The sequence below is a fragment of the Cucurbita moschata genome, unplaced genomic scaffold (assembly GCF_002738365.1).
Source record: "Cucurbita moschata cultivar Rifu unplaced genomic scaffold, Cmos_1.0 Cmo_Scf00012, whole genome shotgun sequence".
NCBI classification, from domain to species: domain Eukaryota; kingdom Viridiplantae; phylum Streptophyta; class Magnoliopsida; order Cucurbitales; family Cucurbitaceae; genus Cucurbita; species Cucurbita moschata.
Window position 1 is genome coordinate 640,456 of NW_019268528.1, and position 26,273 is coordinate 666,728.

At 35.7% G+C, this 26,273-nt stretch overlaps 4 protein-coding genes and 1 long non-coding RNA gene across 8 annotated transcripts in view; 3 read left to right on the forward strand and 2 right to left on the reverse strand.

The window, feature by feature from the left end:
• Positions 1-4,370: 4,370 nt before the first annotated feature.
• Positions 4,371-9,068, forward strand: LOC111450610 (26S proteasome regulatory subunit 8 homolog A-like). Of its 2 annotated transcripts, XR_002711846.1 has the most exons (11): positions 4,371-4,620; positions 5,122-5,219; positions 5,826-6,050; positions 6,174-6,236; positions 6,326-6,489; positions 6,823-6,979; positions 7,076-7,174; positions 7,357-7,467; positions 7,540-7,791; positions 8,582-8,591; positions 8,796-9,068. XR_002711846.1 is itself a non-coding variant. In XM_023090823.1 (9 exons), the coding sequence occupies exons 1-9, from the start codon at positions 4,422-4,424 to the stop codon at positions 7,678-7,680; spliced, it is 1,257 nt and encodes a 418-aa protein (XP_022946591.1). In that variant the 5' UTR covers positions 4,371-4,421; the 3' UTR covers positions 7,681-7,964. The 2 variants fall into 2 exon arrangements, 1 of the variants encoding a protein (XP_022946591.1); XM_023090823.1 differs by lacking the exons at positions 8,582-8,591; positions 8,796-9,068 and having other exon boundaries at positions 7,540-7,964.
• LOC111450612 lies at positions 7,931-8,876 on the reverse strand. Its single transcript, XR_002711847.1, has 2 exons — positions 8,787-8,876; positions 7,931-8,756 (listed from the first exon to the last, which is right to left on the reverse strand). It is a non-coding gene; the product is annotated as an uncharacterized LOC111450612 (long non-coding RNA).
• A 1,139-nt stretch (positions 9,069-10,207) lies between the features above and the next one.
• Positions 10,208-11,604, forward strand: LOC111450611 (putative EG45-like domain containing protein 1). Of its 2 annotated transcripts, XM_023090826.1 has the most exons (4): positions 10,208-10,488; positions 10,583-10,889; positions 11,128-11,176; positions 11,458-11,604. In XM_023090826.1, the coding sequence occupies exons 1-3, from the start codon at positions 10,350-10,352 to the stop codon at positions 11,132-11,134; spliced, it is 453 nt and encodes a 150-aa protein (XP_022946594.1). In that variant the 5' UTR covers positions 10,208-10,349; the 3' UTR covers positions 11,135-11,176; positions 11,458-11,604. The 2 variants fall into 2 exon arrangements, with proteins under 2 accessions (XP_022946594.1, XP_022946593.1); XM_023090825.1 differs by lacking the exon at positions 11,458-11,604 and having other exon boundaries at positions 10,209-10,488; positions 11,128-11,260.
• Positions 11,605-12,043: 439 nt separating this feature from the next.
• Positions 12,044-15,974, reverse strand: LOC111450499. 2 transcript variants are annotated; one of them, XM_023090677.1, is made up of 5 exons: positions 15,814-15,974; positions 15,641-15,717; positions 15,454-15,544; positions 12,880-12,953; positions 12,044-12,565 (listed from the first exon to the last, which is right to left on the reverse strand). In XM_023090677.1, the coding sequence occupies exons 1-4, from the start codon at positions 15,840-15,842 to the stop codon at positions 12,923-12,925; spliced, it is 228 nt and encodes a 75-aa protein (XP_022946445.1). In that variant the 5' UTR covers positions 15,843-15,974; the 3' UTR covers positions 12,044-12,565; positions 12,880-12,922. The 2 variants fall into 2 exon arrangements, with proteins under 2 accessions (XP_022946445.1, XP_022946446.1); XM_023090678.1 differs by lacking the exon at positions 12,044-12,565 and adding an exon at positions 12,808-12,841 and having other exon boundaries at positions 12,875-12,953.
• A 9,438-nt stretch (positions 15,975-25,412) lies between these two features.
• LOC111450496 (cytochrome P450 734A1-like) overlaps positions 25,413-26,273 on the forward strand; it is a 3,025-nt gene continuing 2,164 nt past the window's right edge. Inside the window, exon 1 of the mRNA XM_023090674.1 lies at positions 25,413-25,768. Within this exon, the coding sequence (XP_022946442.1) occupies positions 25,507-25,768 (262 nt within the window). The 5' untranslated portion in view covers positions 25,413-25,506. The remainder of the gene's footprint in view (positions 25,769-26,273) is intronic.

Consider the following 26,273-nt stretch of genomic DNA (forward strand, 5'->3'; position numbering starts at 1 on the left):
TTTAAAAAAAAAAAAAAAAAAAAAAAAACAAGAAGCTAAAAACGCACGTGCTTGAATGAAGATCCAACAATGTCCCTTTCAATTTTCAAAGACAACAAATTCGGTCCATACAATTATAAATAATAAGATATTATTTTATAACATTTTGAGATTTTTTTTTTTTAAATTTTCGGTATTAACAAAATGGATTATTAGAAGCGATGCATGAACTATATTTATTTGAACAGAACGTAATGGAAGGCGTAGATTAATACATTTACGAACGATTCAAGGGAATGATCCTAACTCCTTATGTCAATTTTCTCGATCACCCCATCATACCTCCATTCTCTCCCCAAAACCCTAATTTTTCAACAATGAAAACAAACCCGCCACCCCTCCTCGCACTTCGTAGTCACCGCCACGGTCGTCAGTTCAGATCTCTTATCGAAACTCAAGCTGCCGGAGCAAAGTCATAGTTGTCATCGTCATCATCATCACCGTCTTCTTTGGCCACCGAAACGGGAGCAATATAACCACAATCACGTCTCTCACTATAACCATGTCGACCAGCTCCGAAGCTCGTCAACCACGAAGCCATAGGCTTAGAAATGGGAACCATGTCAAAGAAGGCTAAAGAAAATGAGTTGAGCGAAGAGCTTTTGTGAATAAGGTGTGGTTTAGTAGTTTATATATAGGGAAAGATGAAAAGAGAGGAAGGGTTGGTTTGTGAGTGGGCTCGTTGGTGGCGCAAGGTGGGCACGAGCCAGAGTGAGGGGCTCGTGATGGTGCACTTGAGTGCCCAACGCCACCCACCAATGGCGTTCAATGTTGGTATAGCCACGTTGGATTCAAGTTGACATGTCATCAAACACGTGGAACGACAAGTTTTTTTCTACAAACAAATCCCAAATGAAAGAATCTTGAGAAAAGAACCATTTATATGAAGATAAGAACAGAATATAATCTATATGTCTTTTGCAATAAATGTGAATCAAAAGATGTAGAGATATTGTTCCGAGAGAGAGAAAACTTGCAATGTGGCTTAATCACTAGACGACACGTGAGGTCAACGCTGACCATAGACGAGTTATGTCCAATAGCCGATTTGACTGTCGGGACACTATCGGTGAGTAACCTAATACCCACTAAGTACAAATCGTGTAGACATAGTAGAAAAGGTTTGACACGTACTCTCATATAAAATATCGGTGAGTAACCTAATACCCACTAAGTACAAATCGTGTAGACATAGTAGAAAAGGTTTGACACGTACTCTCATATAAAAATGACTCGTGTTAGTATATAAGTATTGGTTCTAGAATATGGATTCAACTTTCGTTAGTGGCTGACAATGACAACGATAGAGCGAGGATAACTGAAAGATAACTCCATAGAAGGGAAGAGAATAGGGTAAAGTCAAAGGGTCAAAATTCCTATATGTCAACCATGGGGAACTACTGCTCGATCGGAAATAGGCGAAAGGCTTTAGCCTACCCATCCCGATAGGACCTCATAAAGGAACGGGAGTGAGAGGTTCCATATTGCTGAGTCGAAGGGCAGCATTTTTGTATGTGATCGTAGTATGTCGTGCTCGTCCTTTCTCGAAATTAATTTTTTTAATTCTATAATTGCTAGTTGCGACTTAAGGCATATGCTTGGATATTCCACCACTTATAATAATTCGGTACTTGGTCTCAAATGAAAATAATTAAGAAAAATGAAAAATTAATAAATGTTTGCTAGAAAATAATATTTATTTTTATTTTCTAATTAAGTTTATTTTTTAAGATGCATATTAAAATTTATGGATCAAATTAAAGTAAATTTAGTAAATAATAATAATAATAATAATAATATTTTGAAATTAAATTATATTCCAAAGTAATATTTTCTAACAAATAATTTTAATTATTTTAAAATTTGAAATTGTTTGAAATATTATAATTCTAAAATACTTATTTAATTAATTACGATTCTATTTTGGTTCCGACAAATTATAATCCCTCGTCTGTAGCTTACCTCGTACTAATAATTGAATATTATATTATTTGACTTTTAATTAAATATTAAAAAAAATTAAACAATACAAAATTCAAAATATTAATTTGAAACCTTTTGACTTTGAGCGCTAGAAAGCAATAATAATGAAGAAGTATGCATGTGTTATATTATTATTATTATTATTTAATTTTAATTTTAATTCACGAGAAGTCGAGTTGCATTGACCTGCTCGAACCCTAGATTTCGTATAATTGATAGCTCTCTTCTTTAAAGCTTATGTCGTAGAACTCGACACTGGGTTACTGACCTGTCTTCTCCTCGTTTTTTTGTACGATATCACTCGACGTAAAAGATAACCAAGTGGGTTGCGTCGATATTAAAAAATTCACGTACTATCACTTATTTTGTTGAGAAAGATATCGAGAAGACTCGTGATCTGTTCGAGCTCTCGCACCCTTCTTTGTATAGTCCGTTTATCTTGAATATAACGTACTAAAATTCAAATATTCAACGTAATAAAAGCTATATGGTTGCAAATATATCGTAGGACGATAATAAGTAATAGCTGAAAAGATAATGAATTGATAATAATAAAGAACAACAACGAAGTATATTTCTTAATGAATTCTCTCGTTTTCCAAAAGACGAGACTTATTTTTTTAAAGATAAAAACTAAAAACAAAATGAATATTCATCTGTTCTGTTATTTTTTATTAGGGAAAATTTAAAACGGTAAGGTTATACTCAACTCTCGTGTAATAATTTATCCATGAATCAAGCAGCTGGAGCGTAATCGTAAATTGGATCTTCATCATCACCATCATCATCGAAGCATGGCCTTAGATAATATGCATCGATACTGTTACGATCTTCTTCGGTGTTCGTCTTAGTAGCATAAATAATGTTGAAATTAGTATCGACATCGTCTCCTTTGTATGAGTCGTTTACGTTCCAACGAACCGCAATCTTGAAAACGATAGACATTATTTTTAGTAGCGAAAAGAAAGATCGAAAAGGATGGAAATATTGGCAGCATTGAGCGAGTATTTATAACATTGAAGGTGAGGGAGAGGAAGAACGAGAGGTTGACTTTTATTTTTCAACCCGACATTAATTGAAGAGTCAACGTTTAATTTAATTTTAAAAGTCAATATGAGGAATTTGTTTGTTTTTTTTTAACATTAAATAAAAAGCCAATAAGAGTATAAGGTCATGGATTAATGCTTTTAATTTGAAAATTAAATCAATGAGTTGGATTCATGCTTTTCATTTTTTATTTTTACGATGAGGTTTTTATAAAAATTTAAACCGAACGACTTTTTAATTAAATCATGAAAAAAAAATGCACTTGTTTACGACGATGTACACTTGACTTAAGGGCCCGAGCATTTATTCTTGAGTTAACTAGGTCGGTTAATCTTCTACACTGGATGCAGCCTCTGGTTTGTTCAACTTTTGTTGATCTTGTATGTTGGATCAACCTTTGTAACAGCTAAAGCCCACTACTAACGGATATTGTTTGCTTTGGTCCATTATGTATTGCCATCAACTTCATAAAACGTGTCTATTATGGAGAGATTTTCACACTCTTATAAAGAATGTTTCGCTCCCTTTTTCGATCGATGTGGGATCTCCACAATCCACCCCCCGGGAGCCCAACGTCCTCGCTGACATACTGTTCGGTGTCTAGCTATGATACCATTTGTAACAATCCAACCCTACCGCTAGTAGATATTATATGTTTTGACCTGTTATGTATTGTCGTCAGTCTCACGATTATAAAATGCGTCTACCAGAGAGAGATTTCCACACCCTCATTATCTGTTTTGAGAGCTTTCCATGGGTCGGTAGACTTGGACTTTGATAACTTTTGACTAACCCTGATCAGCTTAGACTTTCGGATTTAAGCCTAATTATTTGAATTTGGGTTTCACGGCTTCAAACCCTATGGATTTAGGTTTTGAGCCAAATTTATCTAGAGCTCGTTTGATTTTTGACCCAATTCGGCCGACTAGATTTACTCAATTAAACGACCATAAAAAAGGTGTGAAATTATAAAAATTTACGATAATTTGAGACACTTGTCAATTTGTGATTGGTTCCAAATTTAACAATTTATAATTCTGTCATTATTTGATAGATGATGTGAGAATATGTGATTGACCAAAGTTTCTCATTCAACCATTGGCTCAATTTATTAACAATATTCCAAAATAATAATAATAATAAAAGGATTGACATTACAAATAAAATTTGGATATACTGGCCCAAGACTACATGGGCCGAGGCCTTGTGTATATGGGCTTCAACGAGAACAAATGAAAAATGTTGGCCCAGTTCTGTTTGTATATAAGTACCTCTCTGTCTCACTACAATTTCTCCGATTCGAATCACTGAAAGAGAAACAAAGTAGTTCAGGAAGCACCTATAGTATTTCAATGGCGACGATGGAGTTCGACACCACGCTACCGGAGGCCACACTTGAAGAGACGTGCTCCGCCAAGCCGGCGACGAAGCAAGGCGAAGGTCTTAGGCACTATTATCTTCAACACATTCAGGACCTCCAGCTTCAACTCCGCCTGAAAACTCACAATCTCAATCGTCTCGAAGCTCAGCGAAATGAGCTCAACTCTAGAGGTAACAGTGATTACTCAACAGTAACTCTTTTGTCCAAGTCTAGTGTTTGGAATTGTAATCGCTGGAAGTTTTATAAATTTTTGATGGAGAGTTGTCTTGATCGGGTTTAACCTTGTCAGATCAACGATGATTTGAATTTTTGTTTTTATTTTCGTTTAGTGAAGTTTCCTTTTCTTGAAGCCAGGAATGTTTTTCTTCAATTGTTTTCAATGTTTCAATGAAACTTGAACTAAGAAACTGGCTACGATTCAAAACTAGGGTTCTTGGTGCTTTAAAAGCAGGACATGGACAATTCTTTTCTTTGTTATGCGACGTAGAAATGTGGAATAGTTAGCTGAATCTACCAGACTACTTGAGTTTTTGTTAGATATCAGTACGGTTCGGCAAATCATTTCTTGCATTCTTTGTTACGATCGGGAATGGTTTGGGATTATATTTGTTGATGCTTTAGCCCTTGACTCACATTTGATAGAACTAGTTGTGTGGATTGAAATTGTGTAGTGAGGTTGCTTCGTGAAGAACTTCAGCTGCTTCAGGAACCTGGATCGTACGTTGGCGAAGTGGTCAAAGTCATGGGAAAGAATAAGGTTTTAGTGAAGGTTAGTGATTATTCGAAAAGTAACTTATGTTTTCCCTGAAGACGTAACCACTAGTTACATCCACATTTCGGTGTGTGTTATCTGTACCAAGCTATCCATATTAGTTAATAATGGACGTACAGGTGGTGATTTTTATTGTAAGAAGGATTATTCTGAAGGGGTTTTAGTGCTAGGGTTTTCCACAAAAGTGATTGGTAGAATTAATATTGTTTATTGTAAAAGAAATATGTGGTTGGCAACTTCTGTTTATAATGTTTATATCAACTTTGTGCAAAATGATCTCACTTGTATAAACCATGTTTGTTTTGCATAAAGAATTTAGGTTGTTTTGAACAGAAGTTTAGTTTTAGTTCTCCAAATTCGCATTCTTTGGGACGGGGCAATATGGTTTCACATGTGGCTTCTAATTTTTGTCAATAACCACGGTATGGCGTTTTCCCCCGTTCTGAGGATTGTGCGTCACATTAAGCTTGCAGAGTGTATTCTGTTTCTAGTAATTATGACTCCACGGGTACTGTAGGTTTTGAGCTAGGATTCATAATGTGAAGCTATAGGTCACAGGTGCCTGCTACATTTCTTTTTTGACTTCTCCCGTTTTCTTTACAGGTGCATCCAGAAGGGAAATATGTTGTTGATATTGATAAAAGCATTGATATCACAAAAATCACCCCATTAACTAGGGTTGCTCTTCGAAATGACAGCTATGTTCTTCATTTAGTTCTGCCAAGCAAAGTCGATCCATTGGTGAATCTTATGAAAGTTGAAAAGGTCCCTGATTCTACTTATGACATGATTGGTGGTCTTGATCAGCAAATTAAGGAGATAAAAGAGGTATCTTTCATTAGTTTGTGTTCCCTGATTTACCTTCATTGCTTGTAGGATGTTGATAAATTCTATCGTGAACTTGTGTTAGAAACTTGTAATCGTTGTGTCATATTTTCCTAATGAATTCAGGTCATTGAGCTTCCAATCAAGCATCCAGAATTATTTGAAAGTCTTGGAATAGCTCAACCAAAGGTAAAGTCTAGTGTGCAGCATGAACTCCTAATTGCTGATTTGTTTTCCCTCTAATCTCACTCATATTTTCTTTCTTAAATCATGCGTAGGGTGTCTTGCTATATGGCCCTCCTGGCACTGGGAAAACTCTTTTGGCTCGAGCAGTTGCACATCACACTGATTGTACTTTCATCAGGGTTTCTGGTTCTGAGTTGGTACAGAAGTACATTGGAGAGGGTTCTAGAATGGTTAGAGAACTTTTTGTGATGGCCAGGTCTGTTTCGAGTTTATTTTAGTATTTATTTTCAACAATTGAACGTCTTGGATTTTGATTTAAGTTTTCCTCATTATTGTTATTCTTTATGCTCTATGCTTAAATTGCTTGATGAAATAACCCTGAACCAAGTAATAAATAAATATAAGTTATAATTTGATTGTTATCCATGCTGTCAATGGCGGATCCTTATATTCACTAAAAAAAATGAATGGAATGAATGTAATTTTCTTGACTTCTCCGATGTTATTACTTCATGCTTCTCTTCCTCAGAATCAGATGTATTTTTTTACTGTCAACTTATGAAACACATTTTTTAATACCTTACTGCAGGGAACATGCTCCATCTATCATTTTCATGGATGAAATTGACAGTATCGGGTCGGCTCGTATGGAATCTGGGAGTGGTAATAGTGATAGTGAGGTGCAGAGAACAATGCTAGAACTTCTTAACCAGCTGGATGGATTTGAAGCATCAAACAAGATCAAGGTTAGTGTAGCTGGATTTGTGGATTTTCTTTATAAGAAGAATTAGAAATATGTTAGGATTGTTGTTTTGGTGTACTGACTACCAGTGTATCAACAGGTTTTGATGGCCACAAATCGAATTGATATTCTCGATCAAGCTCTTTTGAGACCTGGACGAATAGATAGAAAAATTGAGTTCCCAAATCCTAATGAGGAGGTACATAACAGTGTTAAACATCATTGGTGAACAGTTTCCTCTTCACTTCCTGAACGTTTTTCTTGTGTTTCTCTTTAATAACTTTTAGTTTTGTATCTTATCGGATATATTCGAATACAAATTGTTTGTATGAAGTCTATTTTAGTATGATTACATTTCGGTATTATATTTCTGTATTGCAGTCACGTTTCGATATCTTGAAAATACACTCAAGAAAAATGAATTTAATGCGGGGGATTGATTTGAAGAAGATTGCTGAGAAGATGAACGGCGCATCTGGTGCCGAACTTAAGGTTCGTTAGATTTTTAAGCAAGACTCCTGTTTTCTGCTTCAAGTGTTCTTCAAATATTGAACTCTCGTGCAGGCTGTTTGCACAGAAGCTGGAATGTTTGCTCTAAGGGAAAGAAGGGTTCATGTGACACAAGAAGATTTCGAGATGGCCGTTGCGAAGGTAATGAAGAAGGATACAGATAAGAACATGTCGCTGCGAAAGCTCTGGAAGTAGTAGATCGAAGTTACCATTCTACTCGACCCCATTTGAGCACCCAGCCCTGTTTGGGAATCAAAGGACGCGCTGTTGGCTGTGATAGCAATTCAAAAGAATCTTCCCCTCCATGTAAGTTTCTCTAAGCCCTTACACTCAAAACGCGTCTTCCTATTCCCCTGTTTGAAAAGTGTAATTACTTTAGAGGACCCTCTTGAGCTGTCTGAGCTGTCTTATACATTTTTTCCTGAAGGGCATTTGTACTTTCTTGTCCTCATTCTTCTACTTTCCAAGTCTTCGGTTGAAAAATGGCAGCATCTTTTTCTTTTTCTTTCGTTTTTTTTGTTTGTTCTCTTTTCTTGGGTATGAAAATATTGATAAAATGTTAATGTGAATGTAACGGATAATTTTTGTTTTACAATATTCGACCCCTTGTGTCGATGCTGAGCCTATAGAGATGTCGATGTCGATGTCGATGTCGATGATCATCTAATTCCCGGGATACAAGTCTTTCAAGTTTTCTTCATTAGAAATAGTATTTATTCAACTTTGTTTTGCTAGTAGTGTCACAGGCCTTGAGAATGACACCCTTTGACCTGGTCAATTCTACACTAAAGATAAATAGGGATGATATTTTTGTGAAGACTTGGCTATTAATTATTATATGTTAATTGCATGTGGGTTTGGTCAATTTTGAACATGCATTTTGTCATTATTAGGCGTCTTACGTCAATTGCCCTTTTTAAGGACAAAACGTTTTGATTGGTAAATCATTGGGTCAAAAAGCAAATGCTATGAACATAAATACACTAAAGTAGTTTAATCTTTAAATACAATTAAGAAATTTACTTCTCACCCGGAAATTAGAAGTTGAATCTTCAAACCCGTACTCTTAGATCGGTGATTGAATGGGTCGATTAAGAGATCGGGTTAGGTTTTTCATACTCTCACTTACTCTCGACTAAGAGAGCAATAGTTGAATCTCCATGCCTTTACTTACTCTCGATTAGGAGATTAGAGGTCAGATCTAATCTTTGTAGGCTCACTTACTGATCAAAGGCTGAATTCCTAAACTTCACTTACTCATTATCCAAAGGCTCAATTAAGAGATCCTAAACTTCACTTACTCATTATCCAAAGGCTCAATTAAGAGATCAATGGTTGAATCTCCAAACCCTCCTTTACTCCCAACTAGGAGAACAGGGTTAAACGTCCAAATCCACTTGCTTTCGAAATAAGAGATCTAGTTGAACTTACTTCTAGTTAAGATATTAGAGATTGAATCTCCAAACCGTCAAGTACTCCGAACAAAGAGATTGATAGGTGAATGATTGTAGGTCAAAAAGCAAAATAATAAATTATGGTATGGATTGCGGCCTCCCATCCAACTGCATGAAGATGATTGAATTTATTTTGCCTTTGACTTTTTGGTTGCCTAAGTACTTATCTCTATGCAATAAATGTACATTTCATTACCAAACTATTCAATTTTTCTTTTTAATAATTGTATTAGGCCTTTGTTTAAACAAGAAATTCTTATTTTTCAATATATTTTTTAGAATATTTACAAAAAAAAAAAAAAAAAAAAAAAAANAGGTTAGAAGGCTCTTCACCGTCCAGTGGTTGAACATAGAGCGGCATTTGAACACCAACCCCACCTTTTTCCCCCTCCTCCCCTATAGCTCAATTTGAGATGCCATGTCTGGATACTATCTTTTCTGCTCCATTCTTTTTGTTCTTACAGAATCTTTTGACCTTTTTTCATTAACAATACACTTAAAAACATTCACAACACAAACCCAACCACCACACCACCACCACCACCACCAACATTATGAGGCATCATCATCTCTGCCTGCTCTCCCTCCTCCTCTTACCCTTGCTTCTTCCCGCCACCTCTACTTCACTACTCCACAGGAGAGCCCTCCAGGCCAACTCCGATGCCCATGAATTCAAATTGAAACCAAAGGACGGTGGTGGTGGTGGTAACGAGGGCGGCGGTGGCGGTTTCGACATGTCGAATCAGCGAGTGTTCACGTTGGCGTCAGGACCCAGCAGGAGAGGAGATGGGCACAAGTGAAGATGGGAATTGTGGGATTTGGTTTGATCTGTAAGAAAGAGTACGCTTTTCAGAGATTGTACAAAAATTCTTTTCACAGATTATAAGTTACTCTCATCATATTGTGTTACTTGGATTGTTCTGTTATTTCTTGTTCCAATGCTTCATAAAATGAGTTGAGTAGAATCTTAATATATATCCCTAAAGTTTTAATTTTTTGTGTAATAAATTAATGAATTGTCAATTTTTTTTAAAAAAAAATTAAATTTAAATTGAAAGTAAGAAAATTAAATTATAGATTTGAAACTTCAATTAATTTTAAAAATATTGAATATGATAAAACACTTATTATTGTTGAATCCATTAAACATTTTTTTTAATATGATATAAAAATAGAACATGTTTTTTTTAAAAAAAAAAAAAAAAAAAAAAAAAAGTCCCCACTTGCTATGTCAATGAACCTTCCATTTATTTTCCAAAAAGAAAAAAAAAAAAAAATGATGATTCAATCACACCAACAACAAAACCCAATTCCAGATCTCGAAAACCTGTTTGACTTTCAAATCCCCAATTTTTTAAAATTGGATTCCACTGAAAGCCAATCCTTCAATCCCTTATTCTCCTGGAAAACATGTTCATATCAAGACCTCGAAACAATCCCCTCCAATGGCGGCGCCTCTGCTTCTTCCTCTTCCTCCTCCTCTCCCACCTTCTCCATTTCTCCCATGCCGATCTCGGCACCGCTTCCAGATACCCCCCGCCCTATTCCCGTAAGAACCCCCGCTTCGATTTCCAACACCAAGTTCCGGTTTTTTGAAATTTCGGGATTTCTGACTTTTGTTTGTTTGTTTCCGTTTGTTGCAGCGACGGAGTGTTTTGGTGGGGATTTGACTCAGTTCCCGACCAGCAACCTCTTCGCGGCGGCCGGAGACGGAGTTTGGGAGAACGGAGCAGCGTGTGGGAGACAGTATTTTGTTAGGTGTTTCAGTGCGTCAGACCCGGAAGCCTGTGTGCCTGATCAGACTATTCAGATTACGATCGTCGATTACGCTCCGTCAATTGTTTCAGTTCCGACGGCGACCGGAACTACGATGATTCTGTCGACGACGGCGTATAATTCCATTGTTAATACCTCCGCGACTGTCAATTTCGTCACCGTTGAATTCCTCCAGTAATTTTCTCCACTCTGTTCTGCTTTTTAATAGATAAAAATTGCAATTTCTTTTTTTAAAATGTTTGATAATTTTTTTACTTGAGTTGACTTATAATTACATTGTCTCAAAAATAATTTTGAAAAACCCCTTTTATTTACTTAATAAATTTAAGTATTTTTTAAAAATAATTTAAAAAGTTATTTAAAAAATTGGTTGTTTGTCATTGTTGTAATATTTATGTGGTTGTTGATGCAGGGTATGATGGGTAAAGGTTTGGAGAGATTGTGATTGCTACCAAATTGTGAGTGAAATTAATGCAAATTCTTGTATTTTAAATTGTAATATCCATGCTCGAATTAATAATAATAATATAATTCTTTTCGTATTATGCATTTATATCTTTACTTTTTTTTATTAGGTCGGGTTATAAACTAAACAGTGATAGATGCTTGTCGTAAGTTTTTTAGGGTTTTCTTTAGGAGCTGTTTTGTTACGCAATCTGTTTCCTCTCTAGTTAGTAACAAAAATCATGTCATCGGCATATCTAACGTACCCTATGTCATTTTCAATTTGCATGAAGGAATTGATTTTCGGGTCGAGTTGGTGCAAAAAAGATAATTCATTGGCATGGGAATAAGATTAAATAGGCTCGAGACCGGTTTCATTCACTTTTCGTTTTATATTTAGGTTGAGGTAGATTGGGCACCATAAAATTAGACCAAATAAACCCAAATAAAAACAATCAATTAGAACTGGTTTCAAGAATAGTTGGTTTTGTTTGATCCGGTAAAGTTGGTCCGTATTTTTTCTCATTCAAAACTAAGACATTTCTTTAACTTGTTTTGTATTATTTAGAAATATTTTTATTAATGTAGCAAGTCAATAGTCATATTCGATATATATTCAACTTGGTCGGGAAGAGCCTATTGTTACGAGAATCTCTTTTTATGTTAGCAGGAGGGGACAGACTTTCCTATGGTAGTCCCGCTACAGCCTCTAACCATCAATCCCGTCATCTTTTTTTGGCTAAGCTAGTCATGTTAGCTTCACACAAGAACCTTTTAAAAAAAGGATAAGAAGACACCCGTCAAACCCCTAAAAAGAACAGAAGAATAGACATTAAAAAGAATAGAAGAATAGACATAACGACCAAATTTAGAAACAACTCGAAAATCCACGAACTAAAAATGTTGTTAGATATATATATATATATATATATATGGAAAAATGTTGAAATAGGTATTTTTGTGGAATAGAAATTAACTATTATTATGATATCTTTATTTGGGTATAATTACAAGGTTAAAAAGCCAACCAATTAATCCCTTCATTTTCACCTTCCTTCCGCTCCCCAAAAAAATGACCACCAATCTACTCGTCTTCCGCCCCATCGGAATCCGACCCTCTGCCAGCGCCGGCACCGGTCACCGGAAATCAGATCCCCAGCGCCATTACAGGCCCTGGTGGAAACCTTGCCCGCCGAACAAAATCACCGAGGGTGCGCAGCCAAATCCTAATTCGGATTCGAATTCGAATTCGGCAGAGAAGGCAGCGGGGAGCCGATTCTCTCCCGGTGGCTTAACGGCAGAGAAAGCGAGGCAACTCCGAATTATGACGTCGAAAACCGATTGTTTTCAGGACGGAATGTACCATTCGGGCGTCGCATCTCGGCTGGCTTCCGATTTCTCGAACACTAAGAATGACACCGGAAAATAGATTAAGAGGAAGGGGAAGAAGAATGTGAGATTCCGGTGGCGGTGATTCAACGGGTACCCCAATCTTATAATCTCTCACATTCTTTCTTCATCTTTATAATAACATGTAATTATTAAAAATGGAATCTGATGAACATATCCATAGTATTAACTCTTATTAAATAACGAATACTTCCTAAAATTATACTCAAAAAATTAAATTCATTGTTCTAGTAATAATAATAATAAGAAGAAAAGTGAAGGCATTAAAAAAAAGATGAGAATTATTGGATAAGAAAAAAAAAAAACTCACAGCATCAAGATCATCATGATCATGTGGAGGTGGGAAATTGAGTTCACTTGCTCTCAGCATCATAGATATCACTTCTGAATATACCCATCAAGGAACACAACACAATTATGAAATAAAACAAACAAAAATGATGTTTATACTCAACAATACAATGGTGAAAGGAACCGAACCGAAAATCGGACTGGACCTTGGTCAGTACGGCTCTCAGTTTTGATCAAACAAAACCGACCTTTCTTTCTCAAATTCAACCGTTCTTCTTCCTCTCGAGTTTTTCCTTGTCTCACTTAGTACTCACAATAACTGTTGACTACATAGTATCATGATCATACTTGTCCAAGATGTGTTGCCTAAGGTTGCACGACAGTTGTCCTGGTCATGTTTGTACAAGACGTGTTGTCCATGGCTGCATGCTTGTTCCAAACCCCTTTTCCTTGCTTCCATGTTGATAGGCCTTTACTATATGAGGATGTATGACCGGTTACCAAAATTATGTTTACACATGACAAGGTTAAAATGACCCAAAATGTACTATAAGGGATGTGACTAATTGTCAATTTCTTACAGGTTGTATGCTATCAAAGTCGTCATTGTTCCCTACTCACTTTTAGTTTATAACATTGTGTACAACGTATGATCTCGCTCACGTTTTTCAAAATATTTCTCTCAAACATGACCTCAAATTCGAGCATGCGCTAATATTGTCCGTGAAGTCCAAATTTCACACGGTTGACTTGTTCACTGGATTAGAACAAGTGTTGCACAATCGTTGTCCCGCTACCGCAAAAGTGCGATTGTGACACGTAGCTCCTATGTTGTCAACTCTTAGTCTCCATGGTGTCACTACGACATTAGGAAAGCTAAAATCGGCATCAACCTTATTTTCATCTTGATCTCTCTAACGACAATCAGGTCTCTTTTCTGTGAAAACGAACTAGGTGGGGACGGGTCGATTTTGCATGAAACCCGACCTGAGCCAACCCACTTATACAAACCCTTTTAACTTTTGGAATAGGAAAAAGTGAGTTTCATATTCTCATACCTTCAGCTAATTGAGCTACTCTCAAACCTCCCATGGTTGGTGCGTTGTTCTATAACTCATTCATCTGCTTAATTCAGATTGCATAACCTTAATAGTAAAACCAGATTGCATAACCTTAATAGTAAAACCGCAGCTCGTTCTTTAACTTGCATTCAGGATGTTACCCTGACCGATGTAACAGTTCAAGCCCACCGCTAGCAGATATTGTTCTCTTTGGGCTTTCCCTTTCGCGCTTACCCTTAAGATTTTTAAAATGCGTCTGCTAGGGAGAGGTTCCACACCCTTAACAAATGTTTCGTTCCCCTCTCCAATCGACGTGGGATCTCACAATCCACCCCTCTTTGGGGCTCAACAACCTTACTGGTACAACGCCCAGTGACTGTCTCTGATACCATTTGTGACAACCCAAGCCCACCGCTATCAGATATTGTCCTCTTTGGACTTTCTCTCTCAGAGTTTCCCTCAAGATTTTTAAAACGCATCTGCTAGGGAGAGGTTTCAACACCCATATTAAAATGTTTCGTTTCCCTCTCCAACTGAGGTGAGATCTCACCATTGAAATCACTAGCTTCTCTTGAGACCGATGAACACACCTCAGGAGCCATCAAAGCCTTTAGCTTCTCTTGAGACCTATGAACACACCTCAGGAGCCATCAAAGCCCAAGAGCCATCAAAGCTCATTTGTACACTAGATCAATAACATTCAGAAACCCAACAAATTTCACTCATGAATTCACAAAGAAAAACTCCATAATTAAACACTAACCTCTCTTTATAGATCCACGAGTGTCCGAGCCAAATTGTACACACCTCTACTATACTTACGAGACAACGATTTGTGTTAGGAACCACGAATCTCCACAATAGTATGATATTGTCCACTTTGAGCATAAGCTCTCATAGTTTTACTTTAGGTTTTCCCAAAAGGCCAGGACTCCTCTCCCAACAATCCTCCTCTCAAACAAAGTACATCTCCTGAGACCTATGGAGTCCACAAACAGCCTCTCCCCTTAATCGAGATTCGACTCCTTCTCTGAACCCCTCTAACAAAGTACACCCCTTTGTTCAACGCTTGAGTCACTTTGGATTACACCTTCGAGGCTCACAACTATTTTATTCAACACTTGCGGACTCTATTGACATGGCTAAGCCAAGGGCATAACTATGATACCATGTTCGAAACCACGACCCTCCACAATGGTATGATATTGTCCACTTTGAGCATAAGCTCTCATGGCTTTACTTTTGGTTTCCCGGAAAAGCCTCGTACCAATGAAGATATATTCGTTACTTATAAACCCATGATCAATCCGATGTGGGGACTCTTCTCCCAACAATTCTCAACAGTTTGACCCGACTACACCTCTACTAAAATACCATAACAATTCTCAAACAAGAAGACACACTTTTAAGAAACAGCGGATGCAGATCATCAACAAATGAACAGAGAAGCATGAAAATCCCAAGATTCAAGAACTGGCATTCAATATGATATGATCAATGATTAATGCAGATATAAGGGTTTAAAAGGATACACCAAGTAAAAGCCATGGGCAAAAGCACCAGCCAAAACCGCCGTGAACAGCCGATCCCTCATAACAGGGTTCTTCCGCAGCGCAATTCTGACTGAAAATAAAAAATAGAATCACGTTCGAACAAAACCCAGATGGAAAATCATTACAAAATTTGGAAAAAATGAAAACCCCAGAGGATTAAACTTACTGAGAGGAAGAACAGGGGCATAAATCAGAGGAACCAAGAACTTGATTGGAGCTGATCGCCTCTTCGGAACAGCCTCCCTTTTCAGCACAAAAGAATCCGATGGGAGATTCAGAAAATCATCGCTAATGGGAATTAAAATGAATCGAACACAGAAGAATGTTTCGAGGACTGACCGAGAATTGGAATCGAAGGGCGCGGCCATGGCGGAGGCGGAACCGGCGGCTGTCGATTTGATGGCGGGCGGGCGGCGGCTATTAGAAAATTAGCTTCACCCTCAGCACAATGGAACAGAAACTGGTAATTAGTTCCCTTTCATCGACGATCCACACGGTTTTCTCCTCTTTTTTTTTTTTTTTATATATATTTTTTTTATTAAAAATCAAAATTTTGAAAGTGTGAACATATTAAAGTTTAAAACTTTTTTAGCCTAATGTTTTTAAGGACTTGAATTACGAGTATTTGAACTTAGCATTCGAAGAAAATGAGTATGTATCAATATCGATCATAGTTGTAAGCAAGAAAATTGTAAATTATCAATATCGATCATAATTGTAAGTAAGAAAATCGTAAATTACAATTACACTGTCTCTAGTTAGTAATCATCTATCAACAATATATGTGATACAAGTAACTGAGGGATATATGAATAAATCAAGACAACACGTGAATGAGAGCGATTCCAATGATAGGATGATTAAGAAAGACTTAAAATAATTGAAAGTCGATTCCTAAACCAACAAGGTGCGTTTTCCTTATCGGTGGCTTAATGATAGGAACTCTATGATCAAGTGTGCTTTGTGTCACAATTGCACTCTTGCAGCAGCGGGATAACGATTGTGTGACACTTGTTTTAGCTTAGTGAACAATTCAGCCATGAGAAATTCAAATTTTGCGGACAACGTCGGCGTAAGCTCGAGCCTTGAGTCACGTTTGCGAGAATTGTTTTAGAAAACGTGAGTGAGGAAATACAGTTGAAAACAATTTGAGAGGATTGGAGAATGAATCGTTGAAAGAAAGTTTGAAAGTCGTTATATGGTTATAAGCAAAAATAGAACATCACAGCTTAAATATCATATAATTCGGATAGGAAGAATTGACAACTAGTTGCATTTCCGTATAGTACATTTTGGGACATTCTAACCCTGACGGGTGTAGACATGATTTTGGTAACCAGTCATATACTTTCGTATTGACACAACATGAAATATTAATATCTATTGAAGATGAGAGCATGTAAAACAGGTTTGGAACGGGCATGCGGCCATGGACAATACGTATTGAACAAGCATTATCGAGACATCCGACATACGTCTATAGACATCACGTATTGGACAAACATGACCGGAACACTTTACTCCACTTACTCTTGGGTTTACCCTCCAAATCCCCTAACCAATACCTCCCCCACTCTCATTATCATCTTCCTTAGCCCATCGAAGCCCCATTCTTTCTCTTTTCTTGCAATTATAGGACTTGTCCTTGTCGGTGTCGGCTTCAACGGTCATCCCAAAGCTTCTAGCTTTTTTGTTATGCCCACTAAATTGTCGGACAAGGCTTTGGTTTATCCTAAAAAGATCCTATCCAAATGGTTGGGATGCCACCCAAACCCTAAACTCTCTCGAGAGATGTATACCTTTAAATAATAAATCTCAAAACTTTCGATTATGTACCTATTAGATCTTATTTTAACGTTTATATAACATGCTAATTGTATTAATTAAGAATTATGTGACTGTAGGGCGGGATCCAAATAGGGTTAGATCGTTTGGTAACAAAAATTTTATTACAAGCACGGTTTACAATAGAATTATTCAACACGAGCGAGACCTAACGCTGTTCTTGAGCTATACCATGTTTACAATATGTGGGGTGGATCCAAAAAGGAGAGTGTCCAAAAACCTAGAGGGTGGAGATGTCAGCTCATTACCCTAACAAAAGTAAAAGGTCCCAAAGTGAAAGAGAGAGTAAATGAAATGGAAGCTTTTTAAGGGCAAAATGAGTAGTTTTCAGTGTCGGTTGGTGGTGGTGGTTGCAGCCAATGGTAGTGGCATTGGACAATCTTTAGGGTATGCCCTAAAAATGACGTCCCATAGTCCTTCAAATGGACTTCGTTTTTTTTACGACATGGTCACGTTACCTATTTCTCATTTCTTAAGAGTAAAGACTATTTCCACAAACCAACATGAGTTCTTCAACATGCTTTGTCCTAGTTCACATGAATCTTGGAAAATTCCTAGAAAGTCACTCAATATAGAATTTCTCTAATTAAAGGAAAATGCACTTTATTAGTATAGATAGTGACTTTCAATTCTTTTATGTTTGTCTTAGTCATCCTATTTTTAGGGTTGCTCTCATTTAGATGTGATCTCGGCTGATTTATGTACTCTTAGGTATCACACTTATAGTTTGGAATTGGTAAAGCTTTAGTAACAGCCCAAACCCACCGCTAGTAAATGTTGTTTGTTTGTGCTTTCCCTTTAAAAAACACGTATTCTAGGGAAAGGTTTCACACCCTTATAAAGAACGTTTCATTCTCCTCTCTAACCGACGTGGGATCTCACAACTTCTCTCCATGATTGAGTAGAGTATTATCCTTTGATTTGTGTTATGTATTTTCATAGGCCATGTTGAGCCCTTTTTTGCTTGAAGATTGGGACTTATCAAGGAAAACAAGCCATCATGGGTATTTTCATACAAAACCCACAAAATTTTATGAGGGAAATCATATTTTAAAGGGAAAAAGAAGAGAAGAAGTTAATGGTAGGGTAAGGAAACATGATGATAAGAGAAAGAACAATTGAATGAAGGTTGTAATGTCATGTTGTGGAAGGAGATAGCATGTGGGAAGGCATAAACTAGAGGATATCAAGCACCTGTCACTCTCCATACCTTATATCAACTATTGCTGATGCTAACTCAACGATGGCCTTTCTCCCATTACTTTGTGTTCATAGTTCCATTTCCCATCAAAACGAGATATTTATCTCACAAGTCTAGAAAATCTGAAGTCGTATAGCTTGAAATTGAGTAGTTTTTATCTATGGATAGGTACGTATGTTTCTTTTCCATGAAGATTGAGAGACGTTGTTTCTCGTAAGGACTTGTCTCAAATGAGATAGAGGAGATCGGTGGAGACCATGATAGAGAATACGATCCCCCTCCCTAACCCTTTTCCTTACGTATTGTTTTAGGCACAAAATAAAAAACTCGGGACTAAACTTTGTAACTTAAAATGATGTTTAGGTGAGTAACTACAAATTATATGTCAAATTTTGTTAAATTTGATGAAGATTTGAGAGAGAGGTGGAAAAGGGGAGAGCTTTCTTTTTGTCTGCTTAGGCCAAACATTAAAGAGGATAATGTTTGAAGAAGTGTTGAGCTTTTGTGTGTCCCTCCAATGATTTGGTTGGTCACTCCTATGTTTCTTTACCTTTTTTTTGTCTGTCTTTTTTTTAATTTTTTTATTAACATATTCACGTAGTGGATAAGACACTAAATACACGGCTGGTCCAAACACGAGATAAGGAGATTTATGTTTTAGACTAGGATTTGGATTTGACACTTGATACCCTCGACATTGTCTTTAAGTGCTTTTAAGGCAGAAAATTATCCCCATAAACCACTATGAGTTCTTTCAGCACGTTTTGTTCTCACTCTTGAGTAAGATTACTCCAAGATAAGTACGTTTAATCTTGAAGTTCTTAGAGTTAAAACACCAAGTTAAATTGAGTGCATTGGTTGGTAATTTAAATGCTTACTAAAAAAATATGAAGATTTTTCAGGATCAGTAAGCCTAACAAAGGATTAGGGTTGTTTCAATTGTGTAAAACTCGAAGAGCTGTCAAATCAAGATAAACTGAGTGCATTGGTCGCATATGACCGGTGAAGTTTCCTTCTTACCTCGTGTGTTTCATACATTCAGTGTTTCGTTTTTCTTACATGATAGAGCGCTCCAAAGGCAAGTGTTTGCTTCAGTTGTAGTTTTGAATGGGGTATAAGGTGTCGTTAGATCACCTACATTACAATTCACCCGTTATATCAACGTTTAATTCATGAACTTATACAAATTTAGACCTAAGAATGTATCCGTTATCGTGATCTAGAGGTAAAAAAGAATAAAAAGAAAAAAAAAGAAAAAAAGAAAAAAAGAAAAAAAGAAAAAAGGGGATGATGGTGGCAGTGAAACCTCATTAGAAAAGATGGGTTTTAACTGAAAAAGTGAAAAAAGGCATAAAAAGTACAGATTCTTCGCTTTCCTCATCATATTCTCTCTTTATATTTATATAACTTTTCTGCCAAATCTCAGAGGTTGTTATCTTTGTACTCAAAAACCTCACCTGATTCCTTCTCCTTTTTAGATTCTTTCCTTTTTCTTTTTCTTTTTTTTTTTCAAAAATTAAAATTAAATTTTTTACAAAAAAAAAAAAAGGGAGAGTTTTTGTTTTATGCTCTCGTTTTTACGTATAACAGAGATAATGATTCGTTTCTTATGTCGATGTCGAATTCATGGACATATCACGACAAATTTCAAATCCTGTATTGAATCTTTGTCATATATACCTTGCTTGTCTTTACCTTTCTTAAAAGGGTTTCGATGCATATCTATTACCTTTCGTGCAAAATTCCGAACCCTTTTAAGATGTCTCGTGTCTACCTCCCTTCGAAGAGGGGGACCCGCCTCCTCACTGGCACATAGTCCAATGTCTGGCTTTGATACTATTTGTAACAGCCTAAGCCCTTGTTCTCTTTCGGGTTTCCATTCAAGGCTTTAAAATGGGTCTGATAGGGGAAGGTTCGTTCTCCTCTCCAACCAATGTGGACTCTGAAAAATGGATGGTCAAGATTTGTTGGGGGAATTTTTCTTCAATTGGCTGCCAACATTAAAAAAGACAGTGTTTGCAGGTGTGAAGTAGTTGTCACAAACATGGGGAAAAAATTCCAAAAATAAAACAAAAATATTCCATTGGGAAATTCTCAATGTTGTGTTGTGGTGATTGATGTAACCATACAATGAGAAAAGATGATGGATTTTTGTGGCAGAATGAACGAAAGTGGAGTTCAATTAGCTTACTCCACCTACAACATCATATGTTTCTATCGAAGTTGTTCAAATTAATTTTCAAATCTATTGCCCTACATTTTGTACCTTTTTCCCTAGGTTTTTCGATCAAAACCCTAAAACGTTCAAGCAAAGTGTTTTCATGGTTGGTGTCCTTTTCGATCTCTATACGTTTCATCGCTCCTATATGTATCTGATAGCGTTACTGTGAGATCCCACATTAGTTGGAGATGGGAACGAAACATTCCTTGTAAGAGTGTAGAAATCTTTTCTTAAAATACGTGTTTTAAAACTGTGAGGCTGGTGGTGATATGTAATAGGTCAAAACGAATAATATCTGTTAGCGGTGGACTTAAATTGTTACAAATGGTACCCAAGTCAGTCATTGGGTGGTGTGACGACAAGGACGCTGATCCCACAAGGAGTGTGGATAGTGAGATCCCACATTGGTTGGAGAAGAGAACGAAACATTTCTTATAAGGGTATAGAAACTTCTCCTTTGTAGACACGTTTTAAAACAGTGAGACTGAGGGTGATACGTATAATGAGCTAAAGCGGACAGAAGAGTTGTTTAGTGGCATAAAAAAAAAAAACATGATCGAAAATGGTAAGTAAAGAGACCCGAGCTAATTAGACCTAAAAAAATGAATATTTTTTACAACTAGAAAAGCTCACGAGAAAGAAAAATTAAATAAATTATGCTATAATACATGCTCAAAATAAGGATAACCCTTATTTATTTATATATCTTGCCATCAAATTGTTGCATATAACATTGAAAATAATAGTTGGCCCTAGTTCAACCCTATAATTATATATATATATATATATACACACACACTAGGCACATGCACTTGTCTTTTTTCTTTTCGCCCTTACAAATTATGTACATTTGTAATTTGTTTGTGCCTCCAAATTTTAGGGTTTGTGTTTTCTTAATATTCCATACATTTTTTTTGACCAAACATATTGGTGGGTCCTTCAGCCTCACGATTTTAAAACGCGTCTATTAGAGAGAAGTTTCCACACCCTTATAAAAAAGGTTTTGTTCTTCGACGTAGGATATCGCAATCCACTCCCTTGGAGCCAAGTGTCCTCGCTAGAACATTTTCCCGTATCTAGCTCTGATACTATCTGTACCAGCCCGAGCCCATCACTTACAAATCTTGTCCGCTTTGGTATGTTACGTATCGTTATCAGCCTCACAATTTTAAAACGTATTTGCTAGGGAGAGGTTTCTACACCCTTATAAGAAATGATTGATTCCCCTCTCTAACCATTGTGGGATCTTACAGGTAAACTCGACTACACAGGCCTACTTAAAATCTCGAGCTTAATTTTGATTGAAACTCAAGGATTCGATTTGATTATAAGCTAGAACAAAATGTTTTGAAAGTATATGAACGTTAAAACGAAGTAAGGAGCAGCACAAATATAGAGATCGGGGAATTCAAAGCATATGTTATATGGGATTTGTGAAAAGTGAGAAAGGTAAGAAATTGGGCACACACAACTATGGGTAATATGTTTAATTTACTATAGGAGGCACATTAGGGGCATAAGGTCCCAAGATGTCTTGGGATTATTAGGACAAGATTAGGGATAGATGCCTTTGTGTGGGGTACCCCAATGTTGGGTCAACTACATAGCCTATTTCCCCACCTAAGCCATACAAACAAACCCTAAGACTAGACAGCCTTGTTCCCATGTGCTCAAATTTAAGAGCAACATTCCAAAACGACAACCTCCTTTGTGCCTCTCTTTCTCTCTCCCTCTCTTAAAAACATCTTTTTTTGAGAAGAGAAGCTAAGTTTTTATACAAACACTACTCGGGTTTCGAACAATAAGAAGTATCTCTAAGCTTTATTGTTAAAAAGTTGCAATATCACCCTTGATATTTCATAAACGTTTCAAAACTACCCTTCGAGTATAAAGGGTAGTGACCTGAGTGTTGATGGTGGGGTGGTGACCCAAGTCAAATTATTGGGACCCCGAACAATGTCATATCATTCCAAGTCAATGCTATACTCAATTTAGGTCTCAATTTTCATCCAACGTTCTAACAGATTTTACTTTAATGATAGTTTTGAAACATTTATGAAAGGTCGATTCCATTAACTGAAAATCTTTACATTTTTACAGGTGCAATGTCGTGAATAATTTTATTTATAATATGTCCGAAATGCATGCATTTAATATTAAATTACGAAAAAAAAAGTGGGGTTTTGAAAATCAATGAGCTAATCATTCCTAGATAGAACATGAAAGAAATTATGTGGGAAAGTTGGAATTTATTTCTTCTCAATCATTCCCTAAACAAACATACAAATATAGTCACAAGGGAGATTCTTATTTTCATAATAATCTAAACAATATAAAGAGAATATACACTACGAGAATTTGAGTTGTCGATCTAGGGTATATGCCCTAATCGGTTAAAACGGTTTTGCTCATAATCCATGATTACAAACTACATCAAGCCTCTGAAACGGTTTTGCTCATATACTGGTGCGTCTACAGAAGAGGAAATCACGATGTCGAGAGAAAGAGTTGGAGCTCGATGTGCCCGATTCTTCTTGCTCGATTTCATCCATATTCTAATGAATCCCGAGAGAAAGAGATGGAGCTCGATGCGCCCGATTCTTCTTGCTCGATTTCATCCATATTCTAATGAATCCGAGAAAGAGTTAGAGCTTGATGCACCCGATTCTTCCTTCTCGATTCCATCTATATTCTACCTTCAATTAGAATGATTTGAAATTCTCGAATCTTAATCAGGTGCATCCATAGAAGAGGAAATCACATTGCTAAAGAAAAAAGTTGGAGCACGATGCACCTAAACCCTGAATCATCTTTTCCGCGACTTATAAGTTAATAGTTAATACAAAATTCTATTTTTATGAGATAAATAAATAAATATTAAAGTCAAACATTTTAATATCTATCCCTAATTTAAGAAATTATTTACTATATATATATATATAATATGTTAATTAAATAAATATACACATATTAACTGTTAATTGATCATGCCCAACGATTGCTTCCCCTAATTAATTTCAATAAAGTCAATTGAAATAAAATAATTAAAAATTAAAAATTAAAAATTAAATTCATTGATAATATCCTTGTTTTAAGGTCCAAAAAAATGGTTAATTATTATTAATTAATTAATTAATTAAAAACAGCATGAAGAAGATCCTAATTAGGTATGTGAATCAAACTAAACAACTCATGCTGATCTGTCATCTCCAATCATTCCTTAAAAAACACCTCAAAAATTAAAAAAATAAATTAAAAAAATAAATAACCCTTGAGAAATTAATTAATTACAAAATGTCCACAAAAAATAGAAAAATTAAAATTTGGATCCCTTTCTTTCTCTTATATTTATTTTTCTCTTTGGGAAACTGAAATAATTAATTGCATTTATTCCACAATAAAATACCATAATACAAAATGGGGCACGTTTTTTAATTAGAATGTCCTACCTTAATATAATATACTTTAATTAACTAATAAATATATATTTAGAGATAAATATTTGTATATATTTAATTACTTTATTATTAATTATTTTGTACGTTTGACCTGAGTTGGATCCACATCAAGAGAGAATATATTTATTATGGGGTGACAAAAAAATTAATTACTAAATATTATATTATTAGTTATTTAAATTTAAATTAATATAAAGGAAAATTTTGTCTTTAATATGATATTATATGAAGAAGCTTTTATTTCCCATCATTTAAAAATTATATTTCAAGTATAACTTTTTTTTTTCCCTTATAATTTAACAAAATAAAAATAATATATTGTATTTAAAGATTTAAAAAAATATAAATAAAAAGTACAATTAAACAATTTTATTAAAAATAAAAATTAATATTGTGATATTAAAAAATAAAAATAAAAAAATGAAAATAATTTAAGTTACAATTCAATCCAATAAATAATTTAAAAATTATAATTTAATCCAAAAAAATACTATACACAATATCTTACCATATACAAATTAATAAATACATATTATATATATAGATATATTAAAAAAACATTATTTTAAGAAGAAGATAAGCTCTATTAGGCACCAATTTAAGAACATCTCTTGACCCATTATTTTTCTTTCTAATGGTTTCTAGAAGAAAAAAAAGCTCCTTCTAATATTGTACTTTTTCTTTGTTATTTTCATTTTAAAAAAACATTTTGTTTTTAAAATTTAAAAAATAATTAATATAAACAAAAAAAAGTTTTATACAAACGATTAAGGGTGTTAAAAAAAACTAACAACGTGAAAACTCGTTCTCCTGAAATTAAGTTGCCCCTTAATCGAGACTCGACTCCGTTCTCTAAAGCCCTCGACACATTAATGCTCACAATTCTTTGTTTGATATTTGAGAATTCTATTGACATGACTTTAATACCATGTTAGGAATCACGACGCTTCATAATAATGGTATAATATTATCCACTCCTGAGCTTTCGTGGCTTTGCTTTGGACTTTCGAAAAGCTCCCATACAGATAGTATCTCTTACTTATAAACTTATAATTTCTACTAAATTAATCGAGGTGGAGTCCCTCCTAATAATCTAACGTTAAAGATTTATAGGCACCCTCTCTCGGTGTGTGGTTGGTTGACCCTTAGCATTCCAATGGCGGCCCCTACGGCGGTGGCCTTGCTTTCTCTCTCATAAAATTCTCTCTCCTGAGTTGGGTGTGTGTTGGAGTATTTAAAACCCAAACCCAAACCCACAAAGCTACTAACCATTCAGGAATTCCCCAAACGCTCCCAACCATACAAAAATGGTGGCCTGGATTTTGTGTTCCTTCTTGTTTCTACTGGGTTTAAGGGCGGCGGTGGTTCTGTGGTGGCGGCCGAGGAAAATAGAACACCATTTCTGCCGCCAAGGAATCAGAGGCCCTCCCTACCGTTTCTTCATCGGAAATGTTAAGGAAATTGTCGGAATGATGATTAAAGCTTCCTCCGATCACTCTTTTCCTAATTCTTCTCATAATATTCTTCCTCGTGTTCTTCCTTTTTACCATCACTGGAAGAAGATTTACGGTATTTTCTCTCTCCTCCCTCTCTCTCTCTCTCTAGATTTGTAATTTTCAATTTTCCCACTTTTTTGGCAAAATTTTTACTACCCATTTGCTTGTTTTGTGTTTTTTCTCTGAAAATTAACTACTTCTCTTAAAAGATGCTCTTTTTTTCATAAAAATTCATTGCCCATTAGCTATTTTACCCCGTCTCCTCTCAGAAACTTTGATCTTTACTCGTCGGGAGGTAAGGAATCACGAATCTCCACAATGGTACGATATTGTCTACTTTAGCATGTGTTTTCATGACTTTGTTTTTTATTTTTTCAATTGGGCTCGTACTAATAGAGATGTGTTTCTTACTTATAAATTCATGATTATCGCTCATGTGGGATCCCGCCCAATGATCCACAGCACGGAATTCATTATCGGATATCTCTTTTGCCACCCATCTTCTAAAATTAAAAAATTTAGTATTTGAAGAACATAATATAGAGATTTGAAGTTTTTTTTTTTTTTTTTTTTTTTTT

What these genes read in the sequence shown, in the direction of transcription:
- LOC111450610 (XM_023090823.1), top strand. Translation starts at nt 4,422, where the DNA reads ATGGCGACGATGGAGTTCGACACCACGCTACCGGAGGCCACACTTGAA. An exon ending in AGAATAAGGTTTTAGTGAAG is followed by an intron (nt 5,220 to 5,825) that starts GTTAGTGATTAT and finishes TTTTCTTTACAG; the next exon opens with GTGCATCCAGAAGGGAAATA. An exon ending in TTGGAATAGCTCAACCAAAG is followed by an intron (nt 6,237 to 6,325) that starts GTAAAGTCTAGT and finishes AATCATGCGTAG; the next exon opens with GGTGTCTTGCTATATGGCCC.
- LOC111450611 (XM_023090826.1), top strand. Translation starts at nt 10,350, where the DNA reads ATGTTCATATCAAGACCTCGAAACAATCCCCTCCAATGGCGGCGCCTC. An exon ending in ATACCCCCCGCCCTATTCCC is followed by an intron (nt 10,489 to 10,582) that starts GTAAGAACCCCC and finishes CGTTTGTTGCAG; the next exon opens with CGACGGAGTGTTTTGGTGGG.
- LOC111450499 (XM_023090677.1), bottom strand. Translation starts at nt 15,842, where the DNA reads ATGGCCGCGCCCTTCGATTCCAATTCTCG. An exon ending in CCCTTCGATTCCAATTCTCG is followed by an intron (nt 15,718 to 15,813) that starts GTCAGTCCTCGA and finishes TGTGCTGAAAAG; the next exon opens with GGAGGCTGTTCCGAAGAGGC. An exon ending in TGCCCCTGTTCTTCCTCTCA is followed by an intron (nt 15,545 to 15,640) that starts GTAAGTTTAATC and finishes TTTTATTTTCAG; the next exon opens with TCAGAATTGCGCTGCGGAAG.